The sequence below is a fragment of the Hypanus sabinus genome, chromosome 14, assembly GCF_030144855.1.
Source record: "Hypanus sabinus isolate sHypSab1 chromosome 14, sHypSab1.hap1, whole genome shotgun sequence".
NCBI classification, from domain to species: Eukaryota; Metazoa; Chordata; class Chondrichthyes; order Myliobatiformes; family Dasyatidae; genus Hypanus; species Hypanus sabinus.
This window is the reverse complement of record NC_082719.1, coordinates 71,213,823-71,228,526: the sequence shown is the minus strand read 5'-3', so window position 1 is coordinate 71,228,526 and position 14,704 is coordinate 71,213,823. Positions and strand designations below refer to the sequence as shown.

Below are 14,704 nucleotides of genomic sequence, written 5' to 3'. Positions count from 1 at the left end.
CATCAGTATTTTAGTACATTGATTGTAAACTTTAATTCATCAAAATTGCAATTCCTGTAACCTTAGGCACACCCAGCAGCAGTCTTTGTACTACACATACCAGACTAATGCTTTAGGCATATTTTCAGACTTTCAGCTTCCCTTCCCTTTACAACAGGAGTTTCTTTATAAGGGAAGGGGCAAAATATTTTAACACTATACCAATGACAGATACATGATTCTTCGTAAATTATATGAGTTTATTACTTCAAATTCAGCACAAGGTTGCAACAAACATTATGTTATTGTTGTGTGACATAATAAAAAGTTTGCAAATCCTCTTTAAAATGGCTCACTAAACTTTTTGGTACAACATTGTGCCAGGAAATAAAGAAGTTGAAATTAGATGAAGTCGAGGAGAGAAAACTCACATTATTTAGAAACATCAAATTTGTTGGACCAAAATGCTATGTTAAGTATACAGAATAGGTTAAGCAAAGAAATACATTATACTTTACGTAAATAGCCAATAGCATAGTTTATTTAAAACACTTAACACTCACCATAAATACACTAAATCATAATTTATGATTGTGTACACTGCTACTATGTAGAACCATGTATGCTTGCAGGCACTATTCAAGTAAAGGCAACAGAGTTTCATTTTATAATACCATGCAAAATAATAGCTATTGCATAAAGATTATAAGGCAAGTAATTGGATTGAAAATGACCATTGTGCAAAATGTGTCTCACAGCTAGATTAACATGGTTATTAAAGGAAACAAAGTGGGAAGTGTCCATCTACAGAATATAAACAAGGTAAATTCCTATGCTCTATCCCTCAGAAATTAGATGCAAAATATCTATGTAGTATTGTGGATTCATACTGGAATTAATAACACCACCACCAATCCAGATTCAGCAAGAACCCACATACTAGTGATTTTTTTCATGTTAATAAATCAAACTGTAAATAACTAACCAGTTTAGAAACCAGTTTAGAAACTGCAAAATTAATTATGCGAAGGACAAGCAAACATACATAATACCACAGACATTAGGACTCCCCAATTTGGTGAATCACTCAACAATAAAGACAAAAAAAACTACAATCAATCACTGTGTTCAACACTACAAACTATGAGTCAACGTCAATAGAATGCTGCAGACTATGGCAGTCATCTTGATAGTGCACGAGTCAGGTCACAGAATGACTGTGGAATTTTGATTTTACTGCATGTGACACCAGGCAAATGATTAAGTTGTAAAGACCAATCCCCACCATTAGTGGTCAGGAACTGGGAGTGTCTGGCTGAAGAAACAATCTTTCCCTTCATCATCCAGTTTCAATAGATACGTCTGCGACCATGGTGCAGTGTACTTCTGAGGAAGATTGACATGATCAATGGAAGATGCTTTGGAATGGTTACTTCAGCTTAACTTATGTAAGATTCCCAACTTATTTACTCTTATCTGTAAAAAAAAGTTATTTTTAATCCACAAGCAGTGGAATTTGCTAGTACCAAATGGTTAAAGGCATGATCAACCGAATAGTCAGAGGCTTTTTCCCCAGGGCTGAAATGGTTGCCACAAGAGGACACAGGTTTGAGGTGCTGGGGAGTAGGTTCAGACGAGATGTCAGGGGTAAGTTTTTTTAGTCAGAGAGTGGTGAGCGCATGGAATGGGCTGCTGGCAACGGTGATGGAGGCGAATACGATAGTCTTTTAAGAGGCTTTTAGATAGATACATGGAGCTTAGTAAAATGGAGGGCTCTAGGTCAGCCTAGTAATTTCTGAGGTAGGGACATGTTCAGCACAACTTTGTGGGTCGAAGGACCTGTATTGTGCTGTAGGTTTTCAATATTTCTATTTTTTTTTTAAACCTTGATCATTATTGAGTGGCACAGTAGGCTAAAAAAATCAAATGGCATACACCTGCTTCCATAGATGTCCATGTTATTCCAAATTTAATTCTACACAAAGTCACTGTCTTTTATGATTTAAAAAAATACAAGCGTCTATAAAAAGGGGACTTGTCTTTCCAAGATGACAAGGTCAAAGCAAGGAACGTTTTCACTTACTTTGAAGCAACCACCTGTAAATGCACAGCAATGTTAATACAGGTTTCCCCAGCTATTCGAAGGTAGAGCATTCCTATGAAATGGTTCATAAGCTGGAATGTCATAAAGTGAAGCAATTACCATTTATATGGGAAAAATTTGTGAGCGTTCGCAGACCCAAAAAATAACCTACCAAATCATTCCAAATAACACATAAAACCTAAAATACCAGTAACATATAGTAAAAGCAGGAATGATCTGATAAATACACAGCCTATATAAAGTAGGAATACTTTTCTGCAATTATTGCAGGACTGTCCAACATAGCAAAAATCTCACGCAAGCGCTCTCGGCATAAACACACAGCGCAAGCACTCTTTCCAGTAACCTTTAAGCTATGAAGCTGCAAATCATACCAAATAATAAAAAACACATAAAAATACACAGCATATATGAAGTAGAAATAATGTATGTACGGTGTAGTTTCACTTACTGGAATCAGGAAGACAGTGAGCACACTGACGACGGTGTGTTAGGCTGAGTCATTGGAGGTTGGGGTGGTGGGACACCGGGGTGTCATCTCATCGTCATCTGTTTCCATCAGGGCAGGCAGGTCACCTTCTTCTATGTCTGCCTGTCTTGATGTCGAAGGTTGAGGTTCATCGTCTGCTGTGGCTGATGTGGAAGGCTTGAAAACGACAGTATGCTTGACTGCTTAGCCTTGTGCATTTTTCTATCTTACAGTTCTTTGCAGGATGGTTTGAGTGCTTACAAATAAGCCCTAAACCTACATACCCTTTCAAAATTAAAGTCATACTTTTCTGCAATCATTGCAGCATTGTCAATCACAGTGAAAATCTCATGCAATTGCTTTATGTTCAGTTGCTGGACGACTTCACTTTTGGGCCGTTCACTACAGAGTTCAGTTTCAATTGTTATCCTTTCCTCTTCATCAGCTCTTCATCTGTCAGTTCTTGGTTACGGGATGCCAAAACCTCTTCAACATCATCTTTGTCAACTTCCACAAACCCTTAGCCAAACTCACTTGGTCTTTACTTCGTTCACCACGATCGAAATGCTTTATTAAGTCTAGTTTTACGCTAAGGGTAACGCTCTTACACATTCTTTTAGGCTTTTCCGATACCTTAGAACTCACCTTGCTAACGGATGCACAAAATAAATCGACATAAAGCACAGATGCTCACAGGCACGTGATTAAGCAATGCCGGCTAGAATGCAGTTCCGGGGGAGGAACTGGCTGCTCAGCGCGTGCACTGCCTTTTTTCGCATGCTACTTTTTTCGTAACAGTGAAAACACCTTCTGTTAGCAAAAACAGGTAGCTGATGTAGGTCTTTCGTAACAGCGAGGTGTCGTAAAGCAAATGTTCGAAAAACGGGAAACACCTGTAATATATAGTGAACTATTTCATTTATAGTTCAATCTCATCTTTGAATATATTCAATAACTTTATCTTCACAGTTTTTCCAAAGTAGAGAGTTCCCAACAGGCACAGTCCTCAGAATTCTTCCAATTTCCATCTACTATGGATGACCTCTTTGCTCTGATACTATGCTCCCAAGTTCTAGAAGTCCTCGCCCAGGAAGTAACCTTTCAGCACCCACTCTATCAATCTTCCTAAGAATTTTGTGCTTCAGTAAGAGTATCTCTCCTTCTTCAAATCTGGGATCCAAGGCAATACGCAGTTTCTGTCCATGTTCCCTGCATTTTCCCAGCAGTTCCCTCAAGATTACTTTTGACAGTTAGTAGATCTGATCAGAAGCTAAAATTCAAAGTAATTCTCATCAAGGATGTGGAGTCAACTTGGAAGAAGCTTGCTAGTGATGCAGAGCAAAGATACCACAGTTACTCCAGTCAATACTGCTTCTCACGAGGGACTTCATTATTGTTACATTAACTTATGGGAATGCACCTTTCTTTCAGCACAAGGAAAGCAGCTAATGTATCTTATTGGAAGAGGGATTCATACATTTAGTGGCTTGAGGTGGAATTCCATCTTTTCCATAGGATTTTCCATTTGCTCAGCCATTGAATGGCTTAGACCATAAGATATAGCAGCAGAATTTGGCCATTTGGCTCAGCTTTGCTGAGTGTTGACTGTATACTGTCATGCTTTCACAAGACTAATACACCTTGTGGCAATATAGTCAGGTCAGGGATGGGTCTCTTTGGAGTACAACTCTGAGCAATAATCTACCTACAGCTTCATTTGCTTTGTCTATGCAGTTCACTTTCCACTGTGGACTGATTTTGAGGAAAAAACCTTGCACCAAGTTAGTCCCAATATCTTCTAGATAACCTCATACATGTGTCTAGTGTTGCCTGTATTTGATGATACCTGTACATAAACGCAACCAATAATCACTGGTGTAATGGTTGAACTTTAAGCTGCTATCACAGTTGGTTGTGCTTTCTTTTTACAGAGAGGCTTGTGGCGATTATAGACAACGTACAGTGAATTTGGTTCATTTAGCCATCAGTTACTCAGGACAGCCATTTATTTGGCACAACTCAAAGAACAAAATCTAAATCAAGAAAATAGCCAGGATTCCATTTGCTTAATTGGGACACTACCACTTAGTTGGTGCAGGAGACTACTGCCAGTTTCTAAATATAGTCAGTTGCGTGCACTTGTGCGACCTTTAGACACCACACCACGCTTACAGCAAACATTTTTTTTTAAAAAATAGTGCATGTTGCATGTGGTTATGTTCAAAAACTTGCAACTTTGGACACTGCTGGATAGAGAGAATTCACGACTGTTTTGCTTACTACCATTTCTGACTTGGCGATTCTGGAAACAGCCATGAGTGAAAATAAAACAATTACACTACTTCAACAATTTAGGAACAATAAAGAAACTGAAGGCATCAGCAATCGCATTGAATATTACAATATAATGAAGATTTTGATGATGCAATCATTGATAGCATTGTATGAAGGCAGTCCATTACCTACACTAGGTGTCTCTGCTGATTTTGTTCATTTACAGCCAAAAGAACATGGCAGTGTATGCTGGATGAACTAATACAGTTTTGTATTAACGTAGTAGCATTGATAGTGTTCTAGTTTGTTCTGCATATAAATAAACAATTTGTTATTCAGTTAAACTGTACCTTTCTTATACCTTTCTAGCTATTCCCATGAAACTTTGGCAGCCGCTTAAATTGGGCCAAAATGTACTGGTCTCCATGTCACAAGGAAATCTGCAGACACAGGAAATTCAAGCAACACACACAAAATGCTGGTGGAACGCAGCAGGCCAGGCAGCATCTATAGGAAGAAGCACTGTCGACATTTCAGACAGAGACCCTTCGTCTGCATGTGTCCTAAGTAAATAATTCACTGTATTGTCAAAGATGGGAAAAACTAAGTGATAGAGTACCGACTAAAGTGGTCAAGATAACAATTAGGGTAAAAACTCGAGATGGTAATAGAAAAGCGGTGTGAAAGGAACGGGATAGTTACAATCAAGGAAGAGAAAAAAATAGGGTGTGGTTACATTAAATTGTTTAATTCCATGTTGCAGCCCTAGGGATGCCATGCATTCAAGCAGCTGATGAGGTGCTATTCCTCAAGGTTGCATTGGTGTCTGTAGAGAATGGAAGCAGGATGATGAAATAAAATAACTGGTGACCACAAGTTCAAGTCACTTTTGCAGATTGACTAGAAGTACCCTGCAAAGTAGTCAACTAATTTGCATTTGGTTTTTCCAGAGCACAGGAAAGCAGATCCTGAGCTCTGAATGCAGATTGGTAGAAGTGCAAGTAATTTGCTGTTTCACTTGGAAGAAGTCTGAGGCCTTGGATCATGGAAGAGAGGGGTGGGGAAGAGTTAACAAGGGTGAACACTGCATGCTATGAGAAGCAGTGTAACAGGGAGAGTTGGAAGAACAGATTAGAAAAGCTGAGAGGGAACAGTTCAATTGAAATGCTGAAAACTGTTCCTGGCGGTAGAATCTTGTTGCTGATAGCATTTTAGAATATGGTCTATTGAACATGAAAACTGGTATGTCAGAGTGCAAGCTCATGAGTAACCCAGCCTTTGCAGTGGCTGAGAAAATTAACATTGAGAATACAACTATAACATAGGAGTCAAAGTTTGGAAACAGCAGCTGTTGTAAAGGGAAAGCCAGGGTTAAAGAAAAAGACAATCTCAAAGACACTGATGTGGAATAACTTGACAGCTGAACAGATGCAGTACAGATATAGAAATCTGGAGGACAGAATGGAGCCCTTTCTGAAAGCAGCTGGATGGCACATTGGTGTGGGAATTGGTGGTATTATAATCAAGATCATTACTTAACCCATCCCCTGGAGGAAACCTATGCAGTTATAACATGCAAACTCCACACCAACAGCACCCAAAGGTCAGTATCAAACCTACATCAACTATCAGACAGCAGCGTTAACTGCTGCTCCACCATGCCAAGCCCTGCAGAGAGCAGATCAATGAAAAGTCAGTGACCACAGATGAAAAGTGACCTGATTTCTGCTCATAGGGATATTGTCCAGTGAGAGTACAAGGTGGTGTCTGGGAGGTCTGGTTGTCAATTCACCACAACAGTACTACCCTCAATCCTAAGTGAGTGAACTGCTGCAAGTTCAGAGTCTGGGTACACCTCCAACATTGATCTACTAACGTACAACACAAGATGGAGGAATGTCTTCTGTCTGGTGACTACAGCTCTCTGGACTTAGTACTGAATTAAATAATATCAGGTAGCAATTCCTCTTTCATGACCCTTTCTACTTCATTTTGCTTCTCCCCAACCCCAGCTCTAAATCCTGGTAATTTTAGACTTTTTAGTCAGATCTGCTCTCAATATTCTGCACACAGTTTCCAATACTGGTCTGCCAAATCTCATGGACTCCAATATCACAACACGCCTCACAAATCCAGTAAAGGTTTGCTGCATCCTACACACAGGACAGCTGGTTGCAGTGAGGCCCTTGTCATTTCTCTGCAATATCACACCTACCAAATCATATTCACTAAATATGAAATGTGCCTTTTCATGGGGCACATTTTTAATTAATCCCAGATGAAAAAGAAACAGAACAGCGATTATAGTTTTGTTTAATCTATTTTTCTGAAGCAGGTTTCAATATAGTGACAGAATTTGTATCAGGGAACACTTTTCATCTAGTGGTCATAATGCCATTAGTTTCGAGATTACTATGGAGAAGGATAGGTCTGGTACTTGGGTCAAGATTCCAAATTGGAAAAAAAAACAATTTTGATTGAATAGGCAAAGGTGTGATTGGTAAGTGGGTGGCCTTCAACGACAAATGAAAGTATTGAGTACAGGACTTGGAATGTTATGTTGAAATTGTATGAGGTACTGGCATAGCCTAATTTGGAGTATTGTGTGCAGTTCTGGTCACCCATCTACAGGAAAGATGTAAACAGGATTGAAAGAGTGCAGAGAATATTTACAAAGATATTGTCAGAACTTAAGGACCTGAATTATAGGGAAAGGTTAAATAGGTTAAGATTGTTTCCTGCAGCATAGGGGAATGAGGAAAGATTTGATGGAGTTATACACAGTTATGAGAAGTATTGATTGGGTAAATGCAAGCGGGCATTTTCCACTGAGAGTTGGTGTGACTAGAACTAAAAGGGTTAAGGGTGAAAGGTAAAATGTTTAAGGGGAAACTGAGGGGGAACCTCTTCACTCAGAAGGTGCTGAGAGTGTGGAACAAGCTGCCAGTGGAAGTGGGAATGCAGGTTTGATTTCAGCATTTAAGAGAAATGTGGATAGGTTCATGGATGGGAGGGACATGGTCCAGGTGCAGGTTGATGGGACTAGGCAGATTAACAGTTCAGCACGGACTCGATGAGCCAAAGCGCCTGTTTCTTTGCTGTGGTGTTCTATGACTATAAATACCCAGGACATTTTCACTTTTAGATGGATCAGAGTGGAGTTACATTACTCAGCTTTCTCAAGACAGTAAATAAGTTACTCACTCAGTGAATCCTACAGAAACATGGAAAAGGAAGTGAACTGAGTGAATGTCCAAAAGGTTGTAACTTGCAACCTCTGTACTGAGTAATAGCCAAGTCTCTACAATCAGATCCAAAGCTGGGCAACGAGAATCTGCCATCTACCCTAACAAGCATTTCTGCTGCCAGTGATCAGATCAATTCTGAGCAGAAATCATACTAAGTAATGAAAGACTTAGGGATGAATGAACCTAAAATAATATGTCATCTCCTTTGCTACTGCTGCTTACATAAGCAAATAAAGAGGTTAGGAGAGCTCTAAAGAGAGCATACAGTGCATTACTGAGGGCAGTAACTATTGACTAAACAGCAATGTCAGGTATGTCAAGGTACCAGAATTACATTACATGATTTATCCAGTTCATGATGTGTACAATTTCCAATTTGCCAATTATACATACTACACCTACAAATACTAAACATTATCAACAGACAATAGGTCATCCACTCAATGTAAGTAACCTCTCTACAGATACTAACCAGACCTGTTGAGCATCTCCTATACACAATTCCATTTAGCATCTGCAATTCAGCTCAAAATTACAGAGGAATCCACAATGGCAGCTTGCGCTTAAAAAGCAAGCCCAGCTAACTAAAACCTCACCCAGTGCTCCCAGGAACCAGGCACTGCAGAAGCAATATTACATCCTCTGAGGGACAATCCAGGCTGACACCTTATCTTTCAAAATAATGAAGTGGCATTTCTCCATTCCAATACATGCCAGGTAAGAGGGTTTTGCTGTTTATTAAATTTCTAAAACAATACAACATCAAGACATTGATAGGCGTATTAGAAAAACTGACATAGAACAAACCACTGGCAAATGGACATCAGAATCAGTGGAGAATCAATTGAGCAGAGAGATTACAGCAATGATAAAATTTGACTGAAAAACTGCAACTTTTGGAATTAAACTCCAAAGAAACAGAGTACAGAATAAATGAGGAGCAAAATGTCTGAACAGTGTATCATTGCCCTACAATTAAATTTTAACATCATGTGTTGAGGGGTTGTGTACTTGAACTTGTAAAACTTTAAGATGTCAACATTGAAACAACAGCCTGCCTTTTAGTCTATTGAATTTGTTTGATGAGACTATGACTGTGAACATAATTCACTAACCAGGCCAACTGTTAACTCATTTATGACCTTTCCAATTGCGTGCAGGGATGGACAACATAAGAGATTTCATTTTAATTCAGAAAAAAAAAGCAGGTGGCCTTATAACCCTTCATCTGCTCCACAACTTAAAAAGTGGAAGGTACAGATTTAGCCTCAGTTCCACTACAGACCAAAAATTTACTTTACCTTAGCCCAGAACACAAGTGACTTGGCCTCTGCTGAAATGAAGTATAACATTCTAAGGACTCGACTTCCATAAATTCCTCATTTCCAATTTGGATGGGTGATCCCCTGTTCAGGATGTCTGCTCCCAACTCTCACCCCCCCCCCCCCCCAAACAAACTGCAAACATCAAGCCTTCTCATAATCTTACATGACAATTCTAGGTGTTCTGGTTTCCTCCCACATTCAAAGTCATGCTAATTGTCAGGTTAGTTATGACTGTGAATTATCCCTGGTGCAGGTAGTGAGTGCAAAAATAAAGATATTAGAGGGCAGGAAACTAATGAGCACATGTAGGAGGAGGATTTGAATTGTTCTGTGGGCCAGAACAAACTCCATGGGGGACAGAAAATATTTTAATTCAATGATCTTATTCTTCTAAGATTCATTGAGTAAAGCTCCAATCTTTCCTAACAAGTAAACATCCTAATCTGAAGAATCAACATACTGAACGTATTGCAAACTGCCTCTAATGCAGATACATTCATTGTTAAAAATATTCCAGAACTATGTAGTTTTCCATGTGCATTCTTAGCAATGTCATATATTTGCAACACAAGTTTATCTCCTTTCCAATAAACGATATTCTCATTTTCTGTGCGAGCAGCTTGCAGACAACATGCAGATTGAGCATTTCCTTTGTATCAAAAAATTCTGTTATCAGTCAGCATTTAAACAATATTCTGCTTTTCCTATCCAGGCAGATACCTCACATTTTGTTACATTATATACTTCAGCTGCAAATTTTTGCTTAGTTACTAAGCTTTTTCACAACAGGATTTCTCTCGTGGTATTCCAGCCTACAATTTCTAGAAAGATAAGTACTGATGCTTTCAAATGGCATTGTGTTTAAAGACAGACTTTTAGCTTGCAATTACAGAGATCATGAATTGAATTTTAATTGAACTGACATTACTTCTTGCAACTTTCACATACATGATTAATTTTTTTTACGCTACATCACCGTCTGAATGTGCAATCATAGTAATTTATAATAAATAGAATAGTCAACGTAATATAGAGTATACTCAAATCAGCAGGAGTTCATCAGTCCAATGGCCTGGTGGAAGAAGCTGTCCCTGAGATTATTGGTCCTGGCTTTTATACTGCGGTAATGTTTCCCGGATGGTAGCAGCTAGAATAGATTGTGGTTAGTATGATTTGGGTCCCCAATGATCCTACAGGCCCTTTTTACACACTTGTCCTTGTAAATGTCCTGAATCATGGGAAGTTCACAACTATACTGCACTGGGATGTCCACACCACTCTCTGCAGAGTCCTGCGATTACAGTTCCCATACCAGGCAGTGATGTAGCCAGTCAGGATGCTCTCAGTTGTGCCCCTGTAGAAAGTTTTTAGGATTTGGGGGCCCCATACCAAACTTCCTCAACCATCTGAGGTGACGGGGGTGTTGTTGTGCCTTTTTCACCACACAGCTAGTGTGCACAGACCACGTGAGGTCATCGGTGATGTGGATGCCAAGGAACAACAATAGTAATCTTGAAAGGGATGAGGATGGTATCCAAGAAACATTTACAATACCATGAGGACGCCAAGCTCAAGTTGGAGAAGCAACACCTCATATTCCTTCTGAGTAGCTTTCAACCTGTTGGCATGAACATCAATTTTTCTAACCTCTGGTAATTTCTCCTCCACCATCCTTCTCTTTTCTCATTCCTTGTTCTGGTTATGCTCTCACAGTTTCTCTCTGGTTATGCTGTTACAGTTTCTCTTCTCACCAGCCTATTATCTCCCTCTAGTTCCCCTCCTCTTTGCCTTCCCCCCCATGATTCACTGTCCTTTCCCATTGTGGTAAACTACATATACCTGTCTGGACACGCCCCTCTGCTGACTGCTCCTGTGCCTCCTCCCACAGACCCCTGTATAAAGGCGATTGGAGGCACTGTTCTTCTCAGTCTCCAAGATGCCGTGCTCCCTTTTGCTGCTAATAAAAGCCTATCATTCACCTCCCATCTCCGAGAGTTATTGATGGTGCATCACACATTCAATTCCTTCTTCAGCCCTTTACTTCCTCCACTTATCGCTTCCCAACTTCAGAATAAAGTTTTATATCGCTGGCATATGTCATGAAACATGGTGTTTTGCAGTAGCAGTACAGTGCAATACACAAACTATGCATTACTACAAGAAAAAAATAGTAGTACAAAATTATCAGAAAGAAGTGACGTAGTATATGGGGGTTCACTGTCCATTCAGGAATTGATGACAAAATGTCACTGATAAGCGGCGACTCTTGCGTGCACCCTTTTACTTCATTCCCCAACACCCACCCCCACCAGGTCTAACCTATTACCTGCCAGTTTGTACTCCTTCCTCTTCTCCCAACCTTCTTGTTCTGGTTTCTTCCCCACTTCCTTCCAGTCCTAATGAAGGGCCTAGACCTGAAACATCGACTGTTTAATTTGCTCTATTGATGCTGCCTGACTTGCTGAGTTCCCGCAAAACTTAGTGTGTGATCATAAGACCATAAGGTATAGGAGCAGAATTAGGCCACTTAGCCCGTTGAGTCTGCTCTACCATTTCATCATGGCTGACTGGAAAAACAAATCAGCCAGCCCTAATCTCCTGCTTTTCCCCCCATATCCCCTTATGCCCTGACCAAACAAGAATCTATCACACTCTGCCTTAAACATACATAATGACTTGGCCTCCTCAGCTGCCTGTGATAAAGAATTCCACAAATTCACCACTCTCTGCCCAAAGAGATTCCACATCATCATTCTACAAGATCACCCCTCTATTCTGAGGCTGTGTCCTGTGGTCTTAGACTCTCCCATCGTAGGAAACATCCTTTCCATATCCACTATCAAGGCCTTTCACCATTTGATAGGTTTCAATGAGATAACCCATCATTCTTATGAATTCCAGTGAAGAAAGCCCAGGCATATCAAACTCTTCATATGCTAAGTCATTCAATCTTGGATTCATTTTCGTGAACCTCCTCGGAACCTTTTCCAGTTTCAGTACATCCTTTCAAAGATAAATCTGATCACAATACTCCAAGTGAGTCCTCACCAGTACTTTATAAAGTCTCAACATAACATCCTTGCTTTTATATTCTGGTCCTCTTGAAATGAATGCTAACATTGCATTTGCCTTCCTCACCACAGGCACTACCTGCAAATTGACCTTTAGGGAATCCTGCACAAGGACTCACAAGTCACCTTTTAAATCTCAGTTTTTTTGTATTTTCTGTCCAGTTAGAAAAGTTAACCCTTTCATTTCTTATACCAAAGTTCATGATCATGCACTTCCCAACACTATTCCATTTGCCATTTCTTTGTCCCCTCTCCTAGTCTAAGTCCTTCTGTAGCCTCTCTACTTCCTTAAAATTACCTGCCCCCCCGTCACCTACCTTCATATCATCTGCAAACTCTGCAGCAAAGCTATCAGCTCCATTATCAAAATCATTGACATACAAGATAAAAAGAATCAGTCTCAATACAGACCCCTGTGGAACACCGCTAGTCACTGGCAACCAGACAGAAACTGCCCCCTCTATTCCCACTCCTTGCCACTTGCCAATCAGCCACTATTAATCTCCTTTGTCTATCTTGCTTGTTATATCTTCAATGAACCCAACAGATTTGTCAGGCAAGATTTTCCCTTGTGGAAACCATGCTGACTAAGGCTTATTTTATCATGTGCATCCAAGTACCCCGAGACCTCATCCTTAATAAAGGGCTCAAAACTCTTCCCAACCACTGAGGTCAGACTAACTGGCCTATCATTTCCTTTCTTCTGCCTCTCTCTCTTCTTGAAGAGTAGAGTGACATTTGCAATCTTCCAGTCATCCAGAATCATGCCAGAATCTAGTGATTCTTGAAAGATCATTACTAATGCCTCCACAATCTCTTCAGCCTCCTTTTTCACAACACTGAAGTGTACACCATCTGGTCCAGGTGACTTATCTACCTTCAAATCTTTCAGTTTTCCCAAGAACCTTCTCTCAAGTTATGGTAACTTCACACACTTCATGACCGCTGAAACTTCCACCACACTGCTAATGTCTTCCACAGTAAAGACAGATGCACAATACTTATTCAGTTCATTTGCCATTTCATTGGCCCCCTCCAGCATTGTCTTGCAGTAGTCCAATGCCCACTCTTGCCTCTTGTTTACATTTACGTATCTGAAGAAACTCTTTAATATTATTGGCTGGCTTACTTTCGGATTCCATCTTTACCTTCTTAATGAATTTTTAGTTGTTTTCTGTTGGTTTTTAAAAGCTTCCCAATCCTCACTTGTCGCTAATCTTTGCTCTACTATATGCCCTCTCTTTCGCTTTGACTTCTCGTTAGCCAAAGTCATACTTCCTCTTTAGAACGCACATATCCTGTGCCTTCCAGATTGCTTCCAGAAATTCCAGCCATTGCTGCACTGCCGTCATCCCTGCCAGTGTTCTTCTCCAATCAATTCTGGCTAACTCCTCTCTCTCGTGCCTCTGCAATTCCCTTTACTCCACGTGTAGGTCAGTCTTGGAGCTTTTAAAGCAGAGCAGCTGGAATTTTCATTTCAAAACTATACTGGCAATTCAGGTCACTCCTAATGCTACCCATTCAGGAAAATATTGCTATTAGCTTGATTGTTTTACTCAGCTATCATGAATTGGGATTATCCAGATTAAATTTGGTACTGACATAATATAGGATCTTGCACAGATTATACCATTTATGATGATACTCTAAATGTCAAGGAAGACTTATCTAGCACATTTTCTCAAATTAGAAAAATTATTCCTTTAATCTCTTCTACTATGCAGATTAAAACACAGGCACGTTAGGGCATATTTCGAAGACAGATTTCTGCTTTTGGTCTCCTTCAATACATTGCAGAACAGATAGCCTACAAAATCTTCCAAAACAAGCAAATGCGGAAGATGGTTTATCTGAGTTTTCAGAGCAAAGGCAATTTTTTTTTCCCATAAGCTCTGGCAGCATTCTTTCTGTCTGCGTGTTTGTATTTTTAAATGGTATCTTGGTTTTAATTAGTTTCAACTTTTATTAATATGATATCATAGTCTTACGATTGCCAGTGAATATTTGAAAAAACATGTTCTAATCCTGAAAAAAAAGTTGCTGGAGAGAAAAATAAGATCCTTTTTTCAGTTCATTTTCACATTTATTTCAAAGCAATCATTTAAAAAGGCATATTGTGTCAAGATCCTGTTTGTTTTGTTTTTGTGCATATGTTTTTTATTCAAGATAGCCATAAATCAAAAACTGCGCACAACACTATGCCAAGTGCATTAACAAATGTTTTATTTTCGTAG

The 14,704-nt window shown here is 39.7% G+C and overlaps 1 protein-coding gene across 2 annotated transcripts in view; it reads left to right on the top strand.

The window, feature by feature from the left end:
* Nucleotides 1-1,170: 1,170 nt before the first annotated feature.
* hspb3 (heat shock protein, alpha-crystallin-related, b3) overlaps nucleotides 1,171-14,704 on the top strand; it is a 58,055-nt gene continuing 44,521 nt past the window's right edge. The window contains exons 1-2 of one of the 2 annotated variants that reach the window (XR_009515687.1): nucleotides 1,171-1,427; nucleotides 5,196-14,661. Coding sequence is in view for 1 of the 2 variants with exons in the window: in XM_059989427.1 (XP_059845410.1) it covers nucleotides 1,395-1,427 (33 nt within the window). In the remaining variant the exon portion in view is untranslated. Of the gene's footprint in view, nucleotides 1,428-5,195; nucleotides 14,662-14,704 lie in introns of those variants that run through there. The other variant, XM_059989427.1, reaches the window with a different exon arrangement.